This window comes from Physeter macrocephalus, chromosome 15 (genome assembly GCF_002837175.3).
Source record: "Physeter macrocephalus isolate SW-GA chromosome 15, ASM283717v5, whole genome shotgun sequence".
In the NCBI taxonomy this organism is placed as follows: Eukaryota; Metazoa; Chordata; class Mammalia; order Artiodactyla; family Physeteridae; genus Physeter; species Physeter macrocephalus.
The window spans coordinates 36535668-36561460 of record NC_041228.1 but is presented as its reverse complement, the minus strand read 5'-3'; the positions used below and the strand labels follow the sequence as shown (position 1 = coordinate 36561460).

General features: G+C 46.4%; 1 protein-coding gene and 1 non-coding gene across 10 annotated transcripts in view; one reads left to right on the top strand and one right to left on the bottom strand.

Moving 5' to 3' along the window:
- VPS13B (vacuolar protein sorting 13 homolog B) overlaps positions 1–21171 on the top strand; it is an 802500-nt gene extending 781329 nt beyond the window's left edge. For 6 of the 9 annotated variants that reach the window (XM_028500192.2, XM_028500193.2, XM_024115869.3 and 3 more), the window contains exons 56-62: positions 158–963; positions 5084–5260; positions 7262–7432; positions 13779–13955; positions 16256–16358; positions 16860–17109; positions 20812–21171. In XM_028500192.2, coding sequence (XP_028355993.1) covers positions 158–963; positions 5084–5260; positions 7262–7432; positions 13779–13955; positions 16256–16358; positions 16860–17109; positions 20812–21060 — 1933 coding nt within the window. In that variant the 3' untranslated portion in view covers positions 21061–21171. Of the gene's footprint in view, positions 1–157; positions 964–1743; positions 1824–5083; positions 5261–7261; positions 7433–11939; positions 12163–13778; positions 13956–16255; positions 16359–16859; positions 17110–20811 lie in introns of those variants that run through there. The other 3 variants (XM_028500194.2, XM_055091333.1, XM_028500196.2) reach the window with 3 other exon arrangements.
- Positions 21172–23397: 2226 nt separating this feature from the next.
- Positions 23398–24574, bottom strand: LOC112062180 (uncharacterized). The gene is made up of 2 exons (XR_002890602.3): positions 24533–24574; positions 23398–23525 (listed from the first exon to the last, which is right to left on the bottom strand). It is a non-coding gene; the product is annotated as an uncharacterized protein (transcript).
- Positions 24575–25793: the final 1219 nt, after the last annotated feature.

Sequence of the window (25793 nt, the reverse complement as noted above, 5' to 3'; positions counted from 1 at the left end):
GAAAGTTGAGTTCTTATTTGTTTCTTATGAGAATCTGATGGGACATCAGGAGGTGTTTAATAAGGCACTATCATTAAAAACTAAGACATTAAGGAAGAAAGGGAGGGAGGAAAAGAAAAGCAGGGGAGACTCATGTTCTTTTCCCTTTCTCCTGTAGAACTCTGGAGAGGATTGTGACACTTAAAATGTTCGTCACTCAGTTGAGCCTGGCGGTGTTTGATGACCTCAGCCACCACAGAGTATCATCTGAGCTCCTGAGACTCACACTGGACAACGTTTTTCTCCAAGTAGCCCCGGTGGCTGGTCACGTCCCTGGGGAAGAGACGGCCCCCGCCCTCTTTCACCTTTACTGTGTGGAGGTCTGCTGTAGGGACCTGCAGTTGGACAACCAGCTGTATAACAAGTCCAATTTCCACTTCGCTGTCTTGGTCTGCCAGGGGGAGAAAACAGAATCTATTCAGTGTTCCAAGATGCAGAGTCTCCTTACGTCCAGCAAAGATTTGGAAGAATACAAGAAAAACTGTTTTATCAAACTTTGCCTCACCTTAACAGAGGGCAAGAGCTTCTTATCTGATATTAACGAGTTCAGTTTTGAATTGAAACCTGCCCGCTTATATGTGGAAGATACATTTGTCTACTACCTCAAAACTTTGTTTGAGACCTACCTTCCTAGCAGCAACCCAGCCGGTCACCCCACGGTCTTCGCAGGTGGGAAACAGGTGTTGCCCGTGCAGGTCAGGCAGCACGCCAGGGCCTTGGTACATCCTGTGAAGTTACGGAAGCTGGTGATACAGCCGGTGAATCTCCTCGTCAGCATCCACGCTTCCCTCAAGCTGTACATAGCCTCCGACCACACCCCGCTCTCCTTCTCAGTGTTTGAAAGAGGCCCCATCTTCACCACGGCCAGGCAGCTTGTCCACGCCCTGGCCATGCACTACGCCGCAGGGGCTCTCTTCAGAGCAGGTGAGAACACAGCCCAGGGGCCACGATGAGCTGGAGCCTGAGCAGAAAGGAAAGGCTTTGGGGTGGACTTACTGACTTCAAGACATAGGGAAGCAGCTTGGTGGGAGGTGAAGAGCACAGCCTTTGCAGTTAGATAGTCATGGATTTGAATCCAGACTCTGCCACTGCTGGCTGTGAGGCCTTGGGCAAGTTATTGAACCTCCCATGTCTCAGTTTCCTCATCCATAAAATGGGTTTTAAGACTTTTGACAGGAAAAAGTGGAAGTATGTAAAGTACCCTGAATTTTGGTTGGCACTTAATGAACACTCAAGCGGTAGTAGCCGTTATATTTGCCGTTATGCAACAGAATTTTAATCCCATTTAGCAAACGCTTTTTCAGCTCCTTGCAGGCACAAGGCTCTATGTTAGGACACTAGTGCGGCCAGAAAAACCAGCCCAGGCCCTCAGGTCCTGGGCCTAAAAGAAATCCAGTTCTGGGCTGTTAGCTTTCTTCATTACAGTCCATGAGCAGCTCCAGGTGAGAAATTCAGAGGATTTGTGTGCCCGTCAGAGGCATAAAGAGCCTTCTACCTACCCAGCGCAGCCCTGCCTGTCTAGACAGATGGCAAAGAGACGGCTGTAGGCATCTCAGCCTCTCCACAGACCTGAGCCCAGGGCGGGGGGAGTCCGCAGGGGGTGCTTTGAATATGTGTACAAAATGTTGTATGAGGAGCACTGTGCACTGAAGGTTGCTTTGGAGACCAAGTTGTCTCCTGATACCCTATGGTAATTGGCTTCAGAACACGCCTCCTTGACCTAAGTTCACTCTGAAGTGGTTTCAGTCTGATCATCTGGCGCCTCGCGTTCCCATGCATTCAAGCAACCGACACCAAACAACCAGAGTGGGTCTTGCAGCCCCTTCTGGTAAAGAGCATGGAGGTCTTCCTTTCTGAAAGTAACAAAGGAGAGACCTTGGTAAGTTGTACTTGGTGGGTGGGTTCCCATATAAGGTAACATTGTAGCAGCGACTGACCCATGTAGTTGCCCTACTGGTAAGATTACATTTTCTCCGTAACAGAATTCATAGAGTTAGAGCGCTACCCAGAACTCTCAACTGAAAAGGGCAAGATCAGGGAAGGGCCCTACCCGGGAACTGTTGTTTTGATAGCTTGTACAACAATGAAGAAAATATTTCCCTCTTGCTAAGATATATTACTTAAAAATGAGCAGCTAGGATTTCAAATTTAATAGACGGGTATATTAAAAACCTACTCTTTCAGGCAGTTTTTGTTTTTAACCTGAGAAGCGTGCCTCTAGGTTACTGAGCTCTGCTCTGGAGCCTGGGGAGGAATAAGCTTCCTGTCCGTCTGGTCATCACATTAGGCTGAGGTGTGGGGAGCGCCCATCAGAGTAACGAGCTGGCAGAGAGACTCCGACTGTGACCACCAAGGAACCACGTCCCTGCAGCCTATGTGCTAAAAATGATCTCTCTTTGTTTTGTTTCTCATGAGCTTTCACAAGAACATTCTGTTTGGATTTTTTGTAATCCACCTAAAAGTTCTCTAAGCTGTTGTCCCAATCTCATTATATGCTGAGACAAGAAATTCTGAAATAGAGGGCCAAGTTTTTAGGCCTGCTGGGAATTCTGTCACTAAAGGCCTGCAGACAATCTGAAGATTATCTGGAGGAAAGCAGTGATTTTGAAAGAGCTGGAAATGGGAAGATGGTAGGAGGTTACCCCTGGGTAGAAGCATCTTAAAGAGAATGTACTGGCATTCTAGTAGAGGAAAGGAAAGGTCTGGCCTGGGAGTGGACAAGTTGCCTCTGCCTCTCACATGGGTCAGTATTCACCCATTGGACTTGATTAAAAGGTTCCTCATTGGGATGACTGAAATACCCTGACCTCATTTCTGGGGAAGGACTTGTAAGAGGTTTTAACAGTAGTGTAATGAGAAATGAGTAACAACTGACCGTATTTGAAGAAAAGAATGTGGGCTCTGTAATTTCCTGGGGTCCCCCCCCTACCTCCAAGGCTCAGTTTGATGGGAAGCCAGACAGGCACTTGTTTTCAACAAAAGCTTCGAAACAAGTAAGAAAAAGATACATGTGCTTTTGGAGGGAAATAATTAAAGAAGGAATGCCCTCAGATGCTTTAGTCCTTTTCTGGCCATCTCAGATGCCACTGAGAAGTAGCTCTGGTCCACACATAGCCTTCCCATCAGCAGTGAACCTAACCCAGGAGAGTCTCCCTCACCGTCCCGGAGCCGGGGTGAGGGCTAGAAGGTGAGGCTGGGTGCTTTCCACACACCCTGTGCCCCGCTGCCCTGGCCTGAGTGGGCCCATTGTAGAGTGAGTGGTCTTTGCTTGGCAGTAGCTACACACCTTTCTTTATCTCTCTATGGAACTTTAGGAGAGAAGGGGAATTAAGATGTTTCTAGTCCAATCTTCTGCCTCCAGGCGAACCTTACAACTATGCCAAGCTAAAGGAAATCTGTTGTTTCTTCACCTCCAGAGAAGGCCCTCCGAGTTAGACTATTCCACAACCTTCCACGGTACCCTGCCTACTCAGCGCAGCCTGGGCTCCCAGGAAGAGGGAGGGTGGGCTCTGGAGCCAGGTAAACCTGGCTTGAAACCCTCCCACGTGTGTAGACGGCGGGGAGACTGTGAGAACTGACTCAACCTCTGAGCCGCAGTTTCTTCCTTGTCCTGCCTGCCCTTGAGATGGTGGAGACAGGGTAACACCGTGTCGGAGCAGGCTCTGTCCCCTGCACCTGGTACAGTCCCTGAACCCAGGGAGAGGCTCAGTCCTTGGCTAATCTGAATTTACACGGAGGCAGGTACTAGGACTTGAAGAGTTGCTGTGAGAACTGAGGGCGTTGAATGCCTGGCGCCTATAGGCGCTTCCATTTATGATCTTCATCTTCTGGAAGTTACTCCCTCTTTTAACCTAAACCCTAGTGTTGTCTTCTAATGTTCCAAAGAAGAGAGGTGGGCTCAAAATTTAAGAACGTCCCTCTCTACAAGGGCTGGGCCTGGGAACCCTTCAGGGCTCTGGCTTGGCTCTTGCACCCACACCTTCCCTACCCTCTGGGACTGATGACTTGACTGGGGGTCTCTGTCACAGGCCTGGCCTCCAAAACCCTACTGGGGGGGCAGGATCGGCTCCCACACGGGTCCTGTCCCCGCGGCCTCCCTGTTAAAGCGCTCGCAGCCCTGGGCTGGAGAGGCCATGGTGTCCCCGGGGGAAGCTGTCTGTTGGGCGTCCTCCTCTCCGGAGCCCCCGGCCCTTGCCTGCACCTCCCGTCCTCCGGGCGAGAGCCCCGAGCCCCCCACCCGGGGAGGAAGGCGAAGGGGAGCTGCTCCAGCCTCCACGCCACAGCCCCGTTCCCACGGGGCCGAGCGCTCGGCAGTCAGGCCGCCGCTGAGCGGGCGGCTCCTGGCAAGCCCCAGCTCAAGTAGGAAACCAGATCCAAAGCTCCCCTCCTGGGACATTCGCAGGGAACACGCCCCTCTCGCTAACCTAATCAGCATGTCCCTGTCACTAGAGTTTACACAACTGAAGCTGGGCTTGAAGGGGAAACATTTCTCTGGCTCCAGCTCCACTCCAAAGGGAAGCGCTCAGCTTGGTAGGATTGGGAAAGATTAAAAATAACTTCCTCCGTCCTCGTCAGAACTGTGCCATCCCCTTTGCAACACCCCATTTAGCATCTGGCCTCCTCCCCTGACCAGCCGTCTCCTCCTCATCCTGGTGCCTCCGCTGCCCAAGGAGGTTTTAAGGATAACTTCCCAGCCTGCGAACACCTGCAGCCCCAGGGACTGCCTTTCCTCGGGGCGGCGGGAGCATCATCCCCTGCACACGGGTCCCTTTTAGCAGGAATACGGGAGGCTCGGGCAGGGAAGTCATATTAAAGCTATTTGTGAGCCCGCCAAAAGGATCACTTTGATTTATAAAGTATGAAAGTTTGCCATTTATGAATTCACAGTGAATGAGTTATTTCCCATATTTTGCTCCAGAGGAGCTTATTACATTCTCCATTCTAGTGTGAAAAATGAATTGCAGGGAAAATGGGTCACTTGTCCCATATGTTGAAAGTGCTGTGTTTAAGATTTCAGTAACCCCTTCCCTTTGGTCCCTCACAGGCTGGGTGGTTGGATCCCTGGAAATCCTTGGCAGCCCGGCAAGTTTGGTGCGAAGCATCGGGAATGGGATCGCCGACTTCTTCAGGCTTCCGTACGAGGGGCTGACCCGAGGCCCGGGAGCCTTTGTGAGCGGAGTTTCCAGAGGGACGACATCATTTGTGAAGCACATTTCCAAAGGTAGCTATTCGGGTTCCTTGTAATGAGGCCTTATTTTCATTCCTTCCCTCTCTTATTTTTTATTTTTAAAGACCGTGTTAAAAGTGTGCAGTGAATTAAGTTTGCCTCTAACTTTGTTTGGCTTGTTAGCTGGCAGTGAAGTGTTGGATTTGTAACAAAGCTCATATATAATGTCTTATGTTTTAAACAGATCACTGCTTGCCTGTAGTGTGTGAAAATGTTTCAGAAACTTCAGAATTTGAAACCTCCCAATGGGAAAACAAGGATTGGCTCAACTGTTATTCCATGTGATAAATACAGAAATATTAAAGGTGTTCAGGACTTCTGCTAAACATCAGAAATCCTACACTGTGTTGCCTCATCATATTTTTTAAAATGTAGATACAGTTGTCATAACTTTTGTAAGGCTATGGATACATTTTGACGTGGAAGCCGATTGGGAGGTGAAAGAGCCAGCTTTTCCCTAGCACGCCACGTAAACAGTGCCACCTTGTGGCCCAGACGGGTCATCAGGCGCAGAAGCCAAACTGCCGCCCACAAGAAGGAGAGCGTGCTTTCCTTTCATCCGTGTGTTTGTTTGCCCATATTTTGGTCAGGTTGGCAGTGACTCGGGAACTAACAAGGGCCATCTGAGTCCCCGTTTCTTCTCAGCAGGAGGCAGGGGAAACAGGGCAAAGGCCTCCTCCCCCATAGAAGGCTTTTTACTGTCAACAGTACTGCAACTCTGTTATGAGTGGGCAGGTTACAGAAGTCTCTAGAAGGCCTCAAACAAGACTTGAGCTCGAAATATGAGAACCCATGATCCATAGAGGGGGACTGGCAAGAGAACAGCAAGAGCAATAAACCAAATTCCATGGACAATCACGGGACCACTCCCCCCGGGGCCCCGGTCATCCCGGAGGCCTGTGAGCTGAGCTGCAGGAACTCACAGATGAGTCACTGGTGGATTTCTCACTCTTGACACTTGAATCTTTGTGGTTCTGTTGTTTTCATTTTAAAATAAGACAACCAACACTTGCTAAATTGCACTCCGGCAGTAATTTTAGCATAGTGACTCACTGAATGTTTTTTACACTTGTTCTCTCCTTCTCTTAGGAAAATCTGTTTGGTTTGTCTGTGTGTGTGTGTGTATACGTGGATTTTTTCTTTTCAGATGACTGGTTAAGATGCAGCTGCAAAAACAACATCTTCCATTTCTTCTGAAAACTAGACATCCAATAACAGATGAACTAATTCATTAGTTTCAGGATATGTCTGTTGATGTCTTTCAGTTTTGCTCACTGGGGTCTATGCAGACTTGCTAGAGGGGATTATGACTGTCTTGAGCAAGATGCAGAAATAGCCTTTCTTGGGAAAACCAGACAGAATCGTGGCTTTCACATGCTTTACTCCCTTTGTTGTCCTCACTTTTTTTCAGCTAACACCCTGAATATCAAAATCACACATATTCTCTGTGGCATAATAATTATTTCCTGACTGTCAAATGATAAAAGTTTAGTGTCTTCCTCTACTATGACTAAAGTAATAGGGGGAAATAAATTTTATTCCTAAAGTAGAAACATTCCTTTACGATCTGTTTAAAATTCAGCAACATAACCTTACCCTTTCAAATCAGAGCAGGCAAATTGCAACCTTCAAAACTGGGCCTCAGTGAGGACTTCAAAACTAACTATTTTAGCCAAGCCCTAACAGTCAAATGAAAGTGCATGATAGCTTCCTGTGAGGTCGAGGGCATTTTTCTGGTAACGGATATTCTAATTCTGCCCCCTGTGAGGAGTGCCATCACCCCTGTCAGCACGTGTGCATCTTCACCTCATTGTCTTAAGGCTGCTTCTTCAGACTGACGGAGGGGAAGCCACCGTCACTCTCCATGGGCGAGTCCAGAAGGCCGATGTGCTTCCACCTCCCTCTCCCCTCCCCCACAGTGCTCCAGGGACCACTCCCCTAGGGGCCACCATCTATGTGACCAGGAGACCAACCCACGTGCTCTTGTGCCCTCAGGTACCCTCACCTCCATCACCAACCTGGCCACGAGCCTGGCGCGGAACATGGACCGGCTCTCTCTGGATGAGGAGCACTGCAACCGGCAGGAAGAGTGGCGGCGGCAGCTCCCGGAGAGCCTAGGCGAGGGGCTCCGGCAGGGCCTGTCCCGGCTGGGCATCAGCCTGCTCGGTAAGTGGCCGCAGGGACCGGGGCCCCGGACTTTCCACGGGCTGGTTGTGGACTGTCCATCTTTCCGCAGAGATGCTGAGGCTCAGAGAGGCCAAGGCACGCATTCTGGTTCCTACCCTGGCCAGCGGGGTTTTGGAACCGGCACCCCCTCCAGGGCCCTTGTGCGGCTGCGCAGGGCCATCCTGGGACCTGGCCGCTCCCCGCTCCCCGCTCCCCGCCCCCCGCCTGTCGCGTTCCCGGCCTTCCCTCGCCTCTGGTAGGAGATGCCTTTCTCCGTCCTCGTGGCTTCCGTAAGACATCATTCACTCCGTAGGGCCCCGCGCGCGGGGTGTCAACGCGAGGACGGCAGCCCACAAGCTGCATGCTTGCTGAAGGGAGCAGCGGGCAAACCTCCTGAAGCGCTTGCTGCCTCTCTGCCACAGATACTGCAAACGCCTGCTTTTGTTTGGGAAGCACTTGAGCAATGTGCAAATGTCATGTAAACTTCAGTGAGGAGCCCACTTTTCCCTTTTATTTTTTTAAGAATGCCAGATCTGCCTGACTGCGAGTAATTGCCGTTTGTCAAGCAGCCAGATGGTATAGCTAGAGATGAAGATGGCTAGCGGTATTTCCAAATATTACAAATGTTTGAAAAATAAGTTGCTTTGGAAAATCTCTGAAAAGGAAGCTTCAGAGCTGAAATTTTACAGAGCAGGATTTTCAAGGGTATCTTTTGTTTATTTGTTTGCAAAGGAATTTAAAACTGTATTGCTTGGCAGCCTGCCTGCCGAGCATCTGAAGGAGTGTGCATCTTGCAGAGATCAAAGTGGCCCAAAGCAGGGAGAGCAAAGGTCAGAAAAGATGAGCTTGAAAGGATTTGTCCTCTCTCCAGGCTGCAGTTCTGTACATAACCCACCCCTCCACTCGCAGCGGGGCCAGCTGAGGCCCCGAGAGGAAGTCGTAAGATGTTACAACTTCAGGTTAAGTTACTAGAAAGTGTTTAAGTCCTAACCTGCAGTGGTGTGGGGCACGGTCCTGTGATAATGTGTGGGAACGCGGACCCGTGGTGGAGCAGCTCTGGGGAAGGGCGGGGGGCGGGGGTGGGGGCGGGTGGCCACGGTCCTCGGGAGCCAGCGGACCCCAGGCTCGGGTGTCCAGGTCGTTTCTCTGTGACCTCAGAGCTTCTCTTTTGTAAATTGGGGCTGAAAATTACTCTGCCGTTATTGGAAGTAATGCTGGTCGGTTGTGTGCCAGGCATAGGGTCCATGTTTGGTAAACAGCACCTTCATTATATTATGGTAGCAAAGGAACTGTAAGAGTTGCCTGGTTTCAGAGAGTGTCCCAGCAGAGAGACATCTGAGCAGTGGCAGGAGCATTTCTGCTTTAGTTTTAGGCCAGTGGGTTCAGCTGCTGTAACCACAGGAAGTGTCAGTGAGGTTATCTTGGAGGCCTCAAGCCATCATTTGGGAACTGTGGGGCCTCTTTCTGCTAAGAATCGTGGCTTTACATGCCCTCTGTTCTGAGCAGGAGAGCTCCCTTCTCGCTGTCCAAGCTCTTCTTGGATGGAGGCACTCAGCAGAGGAGACCTGAGCCGGCTGGCACGTGGCTGTTCCCATCCTGACTAACCTGTTTTCTCCCCACCCAGAGAAGCCCACATCCACTACCCATTTTCCACAGTATAAAACTGTGCCTGATGGTAGAAATCAGTTACGTGGGGAGCCATGATTCTGCCTTTGTGATGTCACCCTTTCAAGCATGGCTCCTGTTATTAACCAGGGTAGAAAATCATAAACCTTTGAACTTTGCTATAGTCATCATGTTTTGTACACCCTCATCCATGCGAGGGAACCACTTAGCCTGTCTGTGGAAACTACAGTAGGCTCGTGGAGTCTGTGGGCCCCTACGAGCTCCACTCCCAGCAGCACATGTGGAACAGTGTGTCCGTTTCTGTGCTTCTCAGACTAAGGTTGGGCCAACCAGCTTCCTTTCCTGGAAGAGTTCAAGAACTCTCTGTATCCCACATAATCACTGGGTCGTCTCAAAACGTCTGGTCCTTGATGTGTGGCAGGAAGAAAGGGGAGAGTAGGACCAACCAAGTCCCCTCACCTGGGAAAGTATAGATTTGTCGCCGTTTAACCCAACCCCAGAGATGGTGTATAAAACTGCCAAATGCCAGTAAATGCCCGAATGAAGTCAGAGCTATTATCATATAATAGTTTGAAAGCCATGCTTGGTGAAATCAAAATGCCACTTCCTCAGTTTCTTCCTTTACAAGACATAAACATAAATGACCTGGTCAGTAAAAAATATATTTAAATAACACTTCTGGGTTGTCAAAGTACTTTCACATGGGTCATCTTATTTGATCTTCAAACCTAGGCATGAATGAGGTTAAGTGACTTGCCCAGGACAAACCTCCAGGCAGGACAAGAACCTGGGTTTTCCCACATGTCACCCACCCTGGAGGGCTCCAAGCCTGGAAACAATCAGGATGTGGGGAGACTGAACAATTGAAAGTTCCAGGGTAGGAAAAATACATTTCCCCCAAATGTTTATGGGTTTGATGGGCCTTCCTGACTCCGCTCGGCCCTCACGGGGACACGGTGGAGCGTTATGAGGCACTTGAAGAATCAAAGGACGTCTTTAGCTGTCCTGCCCAGCCCCATCGCCCCGGGACAGCGAGGAAGTGTTGGGCTGCAGAGAGATGCCTCCGAGGCTCCTGCAGGAAATCCACAACCGTTTTCAGAAAGCAGTGGCTTTTGGAAAAACTCTGTTTAGCCTGCAGAGTTGGCATCAGGCTTGCCCGCATTTACCAGATCCGTTCCCCAGATGCCCCCACTTTCTACTACCCCCTGGAGCCTGCTGAGAGAGGATGTGAGCTCCGTGTCGCAGCTACACGGCTCGTCCCCTCCCAGATGGGACCTCTCCCTGGGGCATACCTAAGGCAGGACGTCAGAACTCGCTTCTCTGGCCCGTGCCGGACTTATGAAGCGCTGCTGGATTTCCCAGCAGCCACACCTGTCTTGACGGCCGCTCTCGGGACACCATTCGGAATCCCGACCACATAGGCCTCCACCAGGTGAGTCGGGACGGTTTCCCGAGCCAGTGAGTGAAGAGCTGGGCACCGAGAAGGCGCTTACACACAGCCCATCTGATGCTGCCCTCAGCCATCAGCACCCTGCTTGGCAGTTAGAAGGGAATTTGGGAATAACAGACCTGCTTCCTTCTCAGTTTGCTCATCTGTCGTGGTCAAAACAAGCAAGCCTCAAGCCGGGGTGCCTAATACACTCTGTGGGGTTCGTTTGTCCCTGGAACGTGAGCTGTGGAGCGGTGTCCCAGCCCAGGCCTGTGCCTCCACTATTGTGATTTTTTTTTTTTTTTAATGTTCAGAATAAAATTACAACATGTGATAAGGCAGCACGAAAATAGCCACACAGGCAGAACATTCATAGATAGTGACCCGGTGAGTTTTGCCTAAGGCTGGGGAGCAAGTCACAGAAGAGGTGAGGGAGGGTCTTTTAGTCCCCTTGCTTCACAGAGCAAGCCCTCCTCTTCCAGCAAAGGGTAGGAAAGGAAGCACGTCTGGGACTTCCCTGGCGGTCCAGTGGTTAGGACTCCATGCTTCCCCTGCAGGGGGCACGGGTTCAATCCCTGGTCAGAGGACTAAGATCCCGCATGCCGCGCAGCGTGACCAACAAAAAAGAGGAAAGGAAGCACATCCGGCTTCTGCCCTGCCCAGCACACGAGGGGGGTCCAGGGAAGCGCCCCTTCCCTCCCTGCCTCACTTCATCACATCACAGCCGGCTCCATGTGGCTGCCCTCCCCGTGGGCCTGATGCCAGCGGCCAAGTTTGGGGATCAGTCGCCGCTAACTAAAGCCTCAGAGCAGAGTCGGAGCGTATGGCAGTAAATAATTTACCAGTTGTGGGATTTAGCGGGATTACACTGCCTGAGAGACCCTCTGAAGCCCTGGGAGAGCTGCCTCTCAGGCTCAGCTGCAGACGCAGGCCGGGCTGCCGGTCTCTCACGCACCTGGGGCCCAGTGAGGTGTCGGTGTGTGTGACAGGCCAGCCTCCCGCCCGGGGCCTGGTACTGGCCCAGGGCATGCGCTCCTGCAGCTCCTTCTCCACCTCTTAGCATCTAACGCCTTGTCACGGGGTTCAGGCTTTCCACTTTGGGGGCTGCCTGAAGAATTCATCTATCAAAGTTTATCTATATCAGAGCCTTCACCGTGGCCGGTGGCTGGAGAAAGTGGAAGATCAGAGGGGAGTTTCACCGTGATACGGGTTTGCACTTCGGCAGATCCACGTCAGAGCCTTGTGTGGGTAATCACGCCTCTATACTCCTTGTACTGGTCAGGCCTGACACCTTCAAGGAAAATGGGAGATTTCCACCTGCCCCCCAACTCTATTTTAATAGTGTTAATGGCAATCTGCCCTTCAGAGAAGACATTTCTACCAGAAATACAGGCAATAACTTAATTTATTGGTGAATTTGTAATTATTTACCCCACCTTTTCTACTCTTAAGCATGGAGATCTTTCACAGAAATCAGAAAGTGAGATCGCAAAGTCTGTGTTCTTTGATTTGATGCTATTCACTTTGAACTGTCTGCTATGAAATGATTTGAAGAGAAGACCCCAGGGTTCTTGCCTCTCCCAGTGCAGCCGGTTCCATTAATACTTCCCAGATGCCCTGACTTCTGACCTCATAGACGGAGAGCAGAACATCAGATTCCTCAGACTGAAAACACGAGGTGAGCTCCCAGCCCAAGCACCAAGACTGGGTGTCTTGAGGGGTGCTGAGACTGCCATCCCTTGGCCCCTGATAGCCAAGGTGACCCAGGCCAGCTGTGAGCAGCTTCTTCCGCTTCCCTCATCATTTCTTTAAGAGGTTTGGGAAGCGGGTGGTCTAGGCTGGGAAACAGACCTGTCGCCTCAGGTCATTCTTAATCTGTCAGTACATAAACTTAAATGGCTCTGTCAAAATTTAGAGGAGTGGAATCCATGAAGAACATTGCCTTTACAACTGACCCAAAGGAACTGGCCTTTCATTTTGCTGGATTTCGTTCAATGGAATATTACTTGAAATTAGCAGGTCATTGACTGAGAACTGGAAATCTCCCTTTACCCAGGAGACTTTGAATTAGTGACATTTGGAATAATGGGATTTGACATGTACTAAAATTTCTACCAGGGGACTGTGCATTTTCATTAATCCTAGCAGGTTTGAGCTGAAAACAGAGAATTCTGTCAAGAATTGTAATGAAATTTCTTCCTCTTACTGGGTTAGGGAACACTTCACTCTGACACGGCAAAAATTCTGGACCATTGGGGCCTTTAGTCGAACTCATCCCTGGTCCCTCAAGGTAAGAGGAGCAAGGAGGGGACCCACAGAGGCTGAGGGATTCGCCCTCCAGCTCCGAGCATGGCGTGGCTGCCCCATGGGAAAGCCGTTAGAGCAAAGAGCCGTGAGCGCAGGGTTTGTAGCTGTTCTCAAGTGAACGGTAAGTGGCCAAACCTCAGCTGAAGTGAGAGAAAAGGAAATTTTTCCAAGACTGGCAAAGGAAAGAGCTTGTTTTATAAACAGGATCAGTGAATAGCTTGGTGGTTAAGAGCGAGGCTGTGACTCTGACTCCCTGGACTCCAATCCTGGCTCAAGCACGGGGCAGCTGTGTGACCTTGGGAAAAACTCCTTAACCTCCCTGTGCCTCGGTGGCCTTGTCTAGGAACTGAGGATAAAAGCTATGCCTGATTCCCTAGGATTGTGAGAAATAATGATCTCCTACAGGTACGCTCTTAGCACATAGTAAGTACTCAAAACAGATTTGCTATAATAGCAATAATAACTATCAACAATTACTCTTATTATATAATTATTAACATATTAACATTACATTACTATTAAATAATTGCCCTTATTCTTACTAAAAGAGAGAACAAGGAAAGGGGCTGGCCCTTTTCAGTTTTTTCATCCTCTTGATTCAGTGAAAATGTATTAGGCTCACTCTCCTCCTAAGGAATTGTTAGCTCCTGTCCCTAAACTGTGTTGCCTGATTTCTGGAGAAAGATGTGTGGGTGTCACTTGGGAATAGTCTGGCATGTTTATTAAATTCGAAACTGAACTTCACAGATCCTGACTGTGTTGGGCCAAACCCAGTCTGAACATTGTGTTTTGATGAAGATAATAAATGTCTAACACATCCTCAATGTACTTAGATAAATGGTAAACAAATGCATAGTAAAGAGCTTTATAATGAGGGTGGGGTTTCATTTTCAATCCAAACAAAACTGTGTTCCAGATTGAAGGTTTTCACTTTCTCAGGATTTTATGCATCAGTCCTTACCCGGGGCTTTTGTTGTTTTTCAGGTGCAATTGCTGGTATAGTCGATCAGCCAATGCAGAACTTCCAGAAAACATCGGAGGCTCATGGTTCAGCAGGACACAAGGCCAAGGGCGTTATCTCCGGCATGGGGAAAGGAATCATGGGGGTGTTCACGAAGCCCATTGGAGGGGCTGCTGAGCTCGTGTCACAGACTGGCTACGGTGAGTCCTGGAGAACCAGCCAACTCAGACATCACCGATAAATTTGCGTTATTATACCAAGGTTTCCCTAAGATAATCTAGCCCCTCACATGACAGAGGAGTGAAAAATAAAATAGATAAATCTATAAATAAATAGTCCTTTTTCTTACTTCTTTATGCTTATTTACACAGAGTTGAATTGGACTATGACTAATAAATTACGATAATAAAATTATAAAGCCAGGAAATCAATTAATAATTTCAGTATATGTAGGTCACAGAATCTTTTTACACTCATTTAATAAAATCGACTTTAATGAAAAGTAACCAGTTGGAGGTTGAGGGCAATAAATCCAACATATTGAAGCAGAAAGTAGACTTACTTTTTCTGGTGAGCAATTTGAAAGAAAAAAATAAGTTATAAAGCAGGAAGATATCTTTAAAAGACAATGTGTATGTATTTGGAGAATGAGAGAGAGAGGAGCATGCGTGTGTCGGTGGGTGCGTGCACAGTTGCCCACGCAGCTTGGCGTCAGGCATGGCTTTCTCGCCAGCAACTGTGCTGCTCTTGCAGCCAGGCCCAGTCTCCTGGCCAGTGTCAGCAAAGGTGCATGATCTGCCACTGAAAACCCTTCCCTGAGCAGACAGGTGCTTCGGAGAACTTGGGCTCGTGGAACCACCACACTAGGCTGGTGCCAGGCCTCTCCACGCACACACGTGCGCGCAGGAGCAGTGGGGTGCGTGGGAAAGGAAGCGCCTCCTCCTGTGCTAATTTTCTGCATTCTTGGCAGAGCACATTAAAGTGACTTTACAGAACTAGGCAACTGGAATTGTTACCTTTTTTTTTTTTTTTTTTTGGCCGGACCTCGCGGCTTGCAGAATCTTAGCTCCCCAACCAGGGATTGAACACTCGGCCCTTGGCAGTGAAAGTGCAGAGTCCTAACCACTGGACCGCCAGGGACCCTGGAATTGTTAACCTTTTTACCTAAAACCGGTGTCATCGTTTTGGTCATGAAGTGGCTGGAACCACAAACTACAGGCAGGAGCTTTGCATCTGTATCTGCATCTGGCCATAAAGTCTGCAGGGTGCATTTGACTGCGGCCTCCTGTGCCTCACTAGGTCTGACAAGAGGCAGCCCAGACTAGGGCATAAAACCCGTGTCTGAAAGGAAGAGAGCGGGAGACGAGTGCCCACACTCAGGCAACCATCCGGAGAGGCTCCTTTAAGAGACCACACAGACAGGAACATGTGTTCCTCTCTGCTCTTCCCCTCACCTCCTCCCCCTCAAGTTGTCTCTCACTCCTTCTGTGAATGACATTTTCACTCACAGGGAAACTGACAAAAACAACTGCTGCAACTTATAACTGGACAAAGTTAAATGCTCCCTTATCAAATACTTAACACGTTAATAAAAACAGTATTCCTTTTTGCTATAGACTGCAGTGAGGTAAAGTCAACTTATACTTCATAAATTCCTCTGGTCTTGAAAATGCCATTGTCCCTCACTGTGTGTTTCCCAAGGCTGAGGAACTCTCCCTTATGTAAGAGCACCTCAGAACAGAGCTTCACGTGGGCCTTTGCTGGTTTCCATCATTCCTGTAAAACTTTTATTACTGCACTGAAGGTTTTACAAACCACTAACTCTTAGTCTAATGACTGTGCCTCGTTTATAAACATTTACAAGCCCTCAGAAAGCACACATGCTGTACCATCTTTGGTTCTGAAGAGTCTCTTTGGAGGACTACATGGCTGCTGCTGGGTGCCCTCGTTTGGTGCTGGCACCAGGGAGAGTGTGTAATAAACCAGAGGCCCCAAGAGCACTCATAAATGTATATGGATTCATGTTTAACAGCTGGATTAAGTCACTTAAATACTGTATCTAGGCAAACCACGTGCCTTGGTGTGCATCTCTGTGTGTGTTGTGTTTTCTATTTCACCAGCCACAGCACAGATACAGAAGTATTGTAATATTCAGCAAGGAAGTCAACTAGCAATCTTGACTTTTGTATCACATCAATTGTAAATGATGTGTAAGCTATTGCTCCAGACTGATTACTCCCAGGAGCATTATGCGTCCTCTAATTGCCAGTCTATGCTTGGACTGTAGCTCATTCATATTTCAGTTTGCAGCTAATATAAGATCACCAGGGTTAAGAGCATTGCAATGTTTAATGATTATCTATATACTTGATTCCAAAGATGTGACATCATTTTGGATCTGTAGCATTTTATGGATGGCTTTAAGCAGATGACATCACTGTAGCATGAAACTGTTTTCCAGAAAACAGCTAGTAAAACTCCCTTACTTCTCTTACCACAGGTATTTTACACGGAGCTGGACTTTCTCAGCTTCCCAAACAGCGCTATCAGCCAAGTGATCTGCATGCTGACCAGGCTCCAAATAGCCACGTCAAATACGTCTGGTAAAATTATCTAGACACTTGTTCAACTGTACACGTGCGCTGTATGTTAACAGGGCCTGGCTTGCTCTCAAGCTAACGGGCCACACTTCCAGGGGAGCCCAAGAGGAGCAGCTGTTTTCGGGGAAAGGCTGCCATCCACAGATCCGGGCTGGCGGCAGGACGCCCCTGCCCCCCACACACGTCCCACTCAGGGGAGGATGTGCACTGGCAGAGGTGCCCGGACCTGCAAGAGGGCCTGAGATTCTCTATGGAGCCAGTGTTCTAATTAGGGGTGACATTTCTAATGGGGAGAAAAGGAATTACCAAAGCCAAGGGATATCTTTGTCTCCAGGAGGAGCTGGGTTCTGTTGACCAGAATCAGAATTAAAGTGACAATTACATTTCAAACTGAAATTAATAATCAGATTGGTGAGGGCCTTTGCCTTGGTACAAACAGTGAGCCCTGATAAGTGACCATCTTTTCTAAGCTGGCTTTGGCCTCATTTTTCTCCTTTGAAACAGGAAAATGCTTCAGTCTCTGGGCAGACCAGAAGTCCACATGGCCCTGGATGTGGTTCTGGTGAGGGGCTCGGGCCAGGAGCACGAAGGGTGCTTGCTGCTGACGTCAGAAGTGCTCTTCGTGGTGAGTGTCAGCGAGGACACCCAGCAGCAGGCCTTCCCCGTCACGGAGATCGACTGTGCGCAGGACAGCAAGCAAAGCAACCTGCTCACCGTGCAGCTTAAGCAGCCAAGAGTGGCCTGTGATGTAGAGGTACATTTCGGAAAAAAGGGTGACCAGGGTTAGCTGCCAGCAAAGTTGAGACACAGGGTGACCGCAGGTACCAGGCATTTATGAGCCAGCAGTCTGGAGTGGATGCCGGAGACCAGGAGGGCTGCCAGGGGAAGGGGTGTGGGCAGCAAGGAGGCCGATGGACTCAGAGCTGGGGCTAAGCCACCATAGGAATTGAAGGTTGGCTGTCATGGAGCTGGGGTGCTGGAGCTCCAAAACAAGCAGGTCTGAAGAAGGACCAGGACCAAGGTAGCAATTCCATGCAAATACTCCACGAAGCAGGCCTCCTGGTCTGAACCCCACAGAGCAGGCCCAAGTCTGCACGTGGCCTGGGAGTGACTGCAGCAGGTCACTTTAGCAGGGACAGGAGAGGACCACCATAGAAGTGAGGGATGTCATGAGGGAAACAAGGCACAAGCAGTAGGCCTGACCTTTGCAAGCTCACAAACCAGGAGGCCTGACTCACTCCCCTCCCTCATTCCCAACTCCTGAGAGTTCAGGGTCAAAATTTTGTCAACTCTCTCCCATCCCCTGCTCTACATTCTGTGTGGCTCTTGTGTTCCCTTTCCAGTAGGATGGTTTCCCATCCCCTAAGTACCACAAGGTACCTCCAGCATCCTGAGGATGCTGCTCAGGCTCTTGGGGCAGCTCCCTGGCCGCAGAGCTCCTGAGATGTGCTGGCTGCTGGCTCCCGGCTCCACATAAGTTGATGTAGAATGGATGTTCAGGTGGAGCATTCTGGGTGTCAGGGGTCAGAGGTGAGCAGTAGTGCAGCCCGGGGTGAGCAGGTGCACCCATTGCAAAACCGCTCTGCCCCTGCCCTCCCTGCTGACTGCCTGATCCATGGGGCCCTGAGAGTTGACCTCTGAGACAGACATCTTTTTTTTTCCCCACACAGCTTGATGTGGATGGATCAGAGGCAAGGTGTAGCCTGCTGGTCCTAACTTAGGGTCTGAGTAGCCCCAGGAAAAGGACAGCAAACCTGCCTTCAGCAGGTCCTGCCTGATTCCTTCTTTCATTATTTTCTTCCTGGTATGGGAGCCCGCGTCTCCCTCACACCACTGTTTGCGTAAAATTATTTGAGAAGATGGAAGGCAGCCAACCACAACAACTCTGAGATTTCTCTAGTTTCTTGGATCGTAATCAGTCAGGCTTTAAGCTGGGGCTTGGCACTAAGAATACATTGCTGGTTCGAGGTGATGACTTTCTGGGAATAAACAGAGGTCAGATGTCCAGCCTGACTTTATTAGATCTGCCAAAATCTTCTGATCCAGATGACAATAAAGCAGCAGTGATCTGGCTACAGGCCTTGGCAGGGGATAGTATCATTATCTTCAAGTCCTTGGTCCTTAACGAGAAGCCCCCAAAGCCCTGAGGAATATCTGTGACCATTGTTATTCCTTAGTTGCTTGGGAAATATTTCAGATCTTAAACCATTGAGACTAGAGAATCATCTTTAGCTGTTAAACTGTCTTCAACTGTGATCCTTCTCTTTGGCTTTTCTGCTTGAGGAGGGGGTACCGTGGGGAATTACAGCTGGAGGGGACAGACCTCAGTTTCTCCAGGGGTTAGAGATGACAGGTGGAGTCACCCCTCCGCCCCCCAGAAGCTGCCAAGGCTAATTGGGACCATGGGATCAGTGAGTTAGAGGCAGAAGCACTAACACTCCGGACGCCATGCTCACCGCTCATTTTCCACTGGTGTTCAGTGATAACAGGGTCGGGGTGAAGGGGTGGCTGAAACAGAGGCAGGAAGAGATGACTGAGAGCAGGAACACTGCAGGGCAACTACTGAGCTTACACAGCAGCACCCGGCACTGGGCAGACCTGGGCAAACTGGTAGATAGCAACCAAGCATGCTTTCAGCCTCCAAACTGCACTTTCTCACTCTGTTTCCTTTATCTCTAAACCCCAACTCCTTATTAACAAAAAGTAACTGCCCAATTAATCCTGCGTCCAAACCCTAACCTCCTCCCTCACCCCAATGGAGACCCAAGCTGCAGAACAAAATGGTCTTAGAGATAGTAGACCCTTCCTTAATAGTGCTATAATCCAATGTATTTTCAAAATGGGAGTAGGGTAGTCACTCAGCAGTGCCGCCTAACAGTGCATTTTCCTCAGTGGTCATACCTAACCTAATCCACAGATGTGAAGCTGGGCTGGGAAGCCTACCCATTATCTTCCAGTGAAAACTAAAGAAAGAACAGTATTTTAAAATCTGTACATGAAATGGCTTTTCTGGGATTTTTGCTCTAGATGCTAGGAAACACAGCTCCTTTGAATTTTGGAAGGAATTAATTTGTAGATGACATCATTCGGTATATTCAAATATGGCAGGATTTTTTTAAAAACCAGCATTTGCTTTTCTTAGTTAAATGCAGCCATTTTTAGGGTAATAATTGCTTAATATGCCTGGCACATTATTGAAATCCCTTATGAGAGGCTCACAATGAGTCAGAAGGTCAATTTATTCCTTGGCCATGTTCCTTTAACAACACGGGTTTTCCTGTGCTGCTGTTCAGGAGGAGCAATTAAGACTCTTGTGTATTTAGAGCTTTCCAGCTGAATCCTGACCCCATCAAATGATATCATCAGAGCTCTGGCTTTTGCCTGGTGGTGCACAGCTTTCATCTGTCAGTGAATCTTTGAGGGCCTTTATTTTCTTTCCCAAGCTTAAAAATATGAGACTGAACTCTAATGGATGCCCTACTTATTCCTTATTTCTCTGGCAGGCAGACCTCTCTACCATCCCACTGGCTTTCTGCAGCTTTTAAGACACCCTTGGCTACATCGTCTCTGTGCCCTACACAGAAATAATATATACATTCTTTACTACTATTTCAAAACCTAAAAAGCCCTCATTAAAATGTTTATAATTCTTCCAGAGTGGTCTTCCCAACATTTGGTAGGTAAAGACCACTGAAAGGTCAGTGGCTACCTGATCCCCACAGGTCAGTGGCTTACACTGGAGACTTCCCACTCCACTTGATTTACACAGTAGATAGCTACAGCATTTCAGGATGGGAGATATTTATAGCTCCACTTGCCTTTGATGGGTACTTTCTTAGAGAATCTCTTAAGAACTTACTTAGGTAGTATATCTCAGTTCTCCTATTTGAGTTCCACTGAAGATGAGCCAGACTTTTATGAACCATAAATGTACTTTGCATCCTCCCTCTTTTCCATAAAAATTTCCCCTTCCTCTGCCCAGTTTTTTTATTTTCTCTGGCTTTAAATCCTAGTATTTATAAAAGCAGAAAATGTTACAGTTCAAAAGGTATTTGTTTTTCTAATGCTCTGTCCAAAGCCACTGGGTCTGAAAGAGGTAAAGAGGTTCTGTCTGGAGAGGTTTGCGGAGACAAGCAAACAGAGCTTTTATCTCAGGGTTTAATGTTGATTAGATTCAAGCAGAGGAAAGACACTTTTCTCCTTTATTCCTGGACTAGGCTAGTAAAGAGCCAGTGACAGATGTTTTGAGAGTTAATGAGTAAAATATTCTGAAATCGTCAACTTCAAACATGGGAGTTTTATACAACACAAATGCTTATTCGGTGGCTTTATTAGATAACCTAAAAGGCACAACATCCAATGTATCAAGGCAAGAGACGGAATGATTTTGTTATGGAAGTCTCCTTTTGAGTGTTTGTTTGGCAACTAAAAAAAAATCTTTCTTTTTGGATCCCAGGTGGATGGAGTTCGAGAGAGACTGTCAGAGCAACAGTATAACAGACTTGTGGACTATATCACAAAGACATCTTGTCACCTGGCCCCCAGCTGCTCTTCCATGCAGACACTATGCCCTGTGGTGAGTGTGGAACCTCTCCCTTCCACTGTGAAAACATACCATTATATGGTTGAGCCACACTTTGCCCAAGTCTTCATCAGCAAATTTACCATGGTGAAAAATAAAGCCCTGAGGAAAGGGTTCCCTTGAGTCCCCCCTCTGAGGTGTTGATTCCTTATTTCTGAAAAAGAAACCTAATGAGCTCTAACAACATCTAATGTGGACAAAACCCACTGTACTATAGTTAGTTGTTATAGTAATTTTTTACCATGGTGAAAAATAAAGCCCTGAGGAAAGGGTTCCCTTGAGTCCCCCCTCTGAGGTGTTGATTCCTTATTTCTGAAAAAGAAACCTAATGAGCTCTAACAACATCTAATGTGGACAAAACCCACTGTACTACAGTTGTTATAGTAATTTTCTAGCCTCTTCCAAAACTAATTCAGGTTCTTCCTTTTTCCCAAAACTAGTAAGATACTTCAAAAATGAGTGACTGATTGATTAAAAAACCTTTTCCTTTCCCATTTGGGGACAATGAACAGAATCTTATTATTAATCTTATCAATCACGTGCAGAAAATACATTCCTTTTTGCTGTTTGCTAAAATTTCGACTATAATTAGGCTCTGTTAACTCTAACAAACACAAAACGGGGTCAGGCCTTGGAAACAGATTAAAACTTCATCCCCAGTTGCATCTGTTTTTAGGCTGAGACAACTGCCTAATACCCTCGTCTGCAGAGGTTCAGATTCTTTATATGAAATTAAATGCTTAGGAGCTTACTGTTTAACTTGTTAATAAATTTGTTACTTACTTAAATGTGATGCTGTTTCTTTAAGTGAAAGCTGCCATGTACATTCCTAAACCTTTATGGAAATTTACAAAACATTCTGATGACTGTCCAGGTACATTTCTGGAAAAAATGTTTTTCTAGTTTGTTTTACTAGGCAAGCTTAGAAAATCTTTTGTCTACTGATAAAAACAGACCCCAGGTGCTCAGGTGAGTTTCTTTAGTTCCATAAGCAAAACACTACTGGGGAACTCCCACTACTGGATTATTCTTGTGGAAGGACTCACTCACCCTGATGCATTGGCAGGCTCAAGAACCCGAACACTAACCTGAATAATAGTTTATTTTGCTGACTTGGCTTGATCAAGCATAAAGATATTCCCAGTATCTGACATTCTTTTGTATTTAAAGATGATGGATTTGGCTTAAGATGCTGGGTCACCAGGTACCACCTTTAATATTCAGTAAAAATTTGATACTCCAATTAAAACACATTTTTACTCATTACATCCAAACTTGGGCCTACAACCTGATACCTACAATTGGGAGATGCTAAGAAAATTCAATTTCAAATGCCCACTTTAACTTACTTTCTTTAAACTTAATAAGCCTCACATGTTACTGGGCATAAGAGGTCACCGCATAGTTGTTTGCTGTTAATGGAAATTCAGGCTGAATGAATATGGAAAAAATGGTTCCACCATTACTTTGCTGTAATCATACTCATTTAGGGAAGTTCTGTCAACCTCAAGAGTAACTATTTTCAAGATTGTAAATATGTATTAAGTCATGTGGTAATTTTGCATACTACTTTAAGAATTGTTATATGAAATTGTTTAAAATAAAAGGAATCCTTGAATTACTGATAACACATAAATGTGGGTTCTTAAAATGCAGCTTTTCACTGATACTTGGGTTTATTATGGTTTACATCATTGGAACTCAGGAATTTTGCATGAGTTAAAAAGAAAATTTTTGTTAACATAATAAAAGAACTGGTGATTAAATTAGCTGTGGCTAAAATACACTTAATTCTTAAAGCTCTCTGTAGTATCACTTTGATCACAACAAAACCACAATTATTAAAGGGGAGAAAGGTCCTAAGACCTCCCTGAAAAACTATTACCACACTCTAAATTAGCAGACATTACTCAATGGCAATTCCAATTAAATAACAACTTTTTCTAGACTAGATGTATATTCCATATTGTACAGTTAGCTCTTCAATAAAGTAATAATGAGTAAAGAACCTTAAATTTTTTAATTACCTACTATTACATCTGTCCAGTGGTTGGATCCAGTAGGGCAATCCAGTGACAATGAAGTCCAAAGACATTTTTATTGGAAAGGCAAGTCTCTGTTCCTTTTAAGAGCCCACAGTATAGTAGTCATGTAGGCTCATGCAGACCCCTTAAACCCATGGCCCAGGCAGTTACCTCAGTGAAATGGACAAAATGTGAGAGGAATCAAAAATGTCCTAAAACAATGAAAATTTTAACAAATATTGAAATCAAGTTATCGTCATAAGATTCATAAAGTTAAAAATCCCAGACCAATTCTAATGCAAGTACCCTGAACTGTATGTATCAGCAAGAGTAACTGCACAAAAATTTAGTGTCCACAGTATTTGTTAATCATTTATTTATCATGAGAAACTATCCTGAACTGTATGTATCAGCAAGAGTAACTGCACAAAAATTTAGTGTCCACAGTATTTGTTAATCGTTTATTTATCATGAGAAACTATTCCTTAGCCCAGATATTAGTAGTTCATAGTTCAGGAACACAGGTAAGTGACAAACTTCCATGGAACTCAACCCAAAGAAATTCTGTGGAGAAAAACAGAGTGGCCAAGTTAATGACAATCATTCTCTTAATACCTCACCACCATGGAGATCCCCTGAGGTCTACTGCTACCAGTGGAAGCCACACTTTGATCACTCACCCTTAGCCCAGGAGCAGCCCTGTTCAGGCTGCCTGGGCTCCAGGTCCATTCTCCCCCATGCTCCCTAACCTCCCTGACCAGCCTCTTTTCCATTTGGGACATTCACACCTTACTTTGGGGTTTTTTGCTTTCATTTACCAAATTCTGCTTTTTTTCTTCAAGTCCACCCCCCTCTGTTCCCTTCTCATACCCATACTGTTCTTAAAAACCAGTAGCCCATCTGTTCTAAACAGCATTTCTATTCCTATCTCCAAATCTGTTCCTCTTTTTCTTATTGTTTTTTAAACAATCAACTTCTTGTAAGTAAAAGGTAAAAAAATATATTTAAAAAAATCAGCCTGTTAACATCTGATTATGAAATGCATACCCACTGTGGAAGTTTTGAAATTTTCAAAGGTACAAGAAAACAGCAATGTTAAGATTCCACACACAACCATTAATATTTTCTTGATCTTTTTACCTTCAGCCTTTTTTTCTGTGCACTCTTTATTTAACATAGATCACCCTTTACAAAATACATTCTTAGTTTTGTATTCTACTAATTTCTGTTACTTTGTGATTACCAATTCTAAGGGACATAATAGTCCATATGAATGTCATAAATTCCTTATCAATTTTCCAACCACTGGGAATAAAGTTGTTTTTCTACTATTATGTATTATATATATTAAACTGTGGCATGTATCTATCTGTGACTCAGATACCTCCTTAATATAAACAACTATAGAAATGGAATGTAATAGAATTGAATCTTATATTAAGCAAAAATTATTCATAGTCAAAATTATCTTTGAATCTTTTAGAAAACTGATCTGAGTCCAATACAGCAGGTCTCCCCCACACCCCAGAACTTGGGAAAGATCACACACACACACTCTCACACATACATACATATGGCAGTTGGAATGCTCCTTCAAGAACAGTCTGCCTGAAAAAAAAAATAGCACATTCACATTCCCCTTGTCACAGCAAACTCACACTGGGGTGGTAGACAGGATCTTTAACTCTACTTGAATTGTTCTTACTATTTTGTTGAGCTTGAATGAAGTTATTAAACACATGAATTACAAGATTCCATAGTACAAATAGTTTCATCAGGTACTGGACACATGCTTTCAAATCAATTTAACAGATGACCTTTCATCAGCACACAAGCCAGTCCTCTTCTAGACACAGAACCTTAATCACACTGTCCATAAGTCAGTGGACCTTAACCACCCAAACCAGAATCTCTGGAAAGCCACCAAGTCACCTATGGACATCCAAATAACACACTATAAAAGGTGTCCAAAACTTGTTTTTTAAAGCACTTCTAAAAATGTGATTTTCCTGATGCCTATCTAGCAGTAATAGCACAACATGCAAAATGATTCTGAACATAAAATTAACTTCATGTCAGCAAGATGGTGCAATAACAAAGCTCCATACCCCTACTCCCTAAGAGAAAAATCAACGACACATGGACCGAAGTGTCTTTGTGAGAACTGCAGAAATCAATTAAGCTGCAACAACCAAGCAAACACCTAAATATGAAAAAGCTGCACTCAAAATGGCAGGAAATGTGCACTTTTTTCTCACCCTTGCCCCCCCGCCCTCCTCAATGCAGCAGTGTGGTCATGAGGAAAGTGACCAATTCCTGACTCCTCCTTCAGGGCAGAAGGAAAAGAGCAAGACCCTGCATGCAATGTTCTGGCTTATTTGAGGGCTTCCCAAGGGACTGCTTCTATCTTTATCTCAGAGCACTGATGAGAATGGTGACAGAGTTTAACTGACTTAGACACCACCAAACCAAAAAGACCAACGTATGTACCCTGGAAGTGCGAGAAGGGGCAGAGAGTTTATTTGAAGAAATAATGGCCAAAACCTTCCCAAATTTGAGGAAAGAAATGGATATATAAATACAAGATGTTACTGGAAGTAAGATGAACCCAAAGAGACCCAACACCAAGACACATTATAATCCAACTGTCAAAAACCAAAGACAATGGATCTTGGAAGCACCAAGAAAAAAATGATTCATCGCCTACAAGGGAGCCTCTGTAAGATTATCAGTGGATTTCTCAGGAGAAACCTTGCAGGTCACAAGGATATCAGACAGCAAATACAAAGTGCTCACACACACACAAAAAAATTACCAACCAAGAATACTATA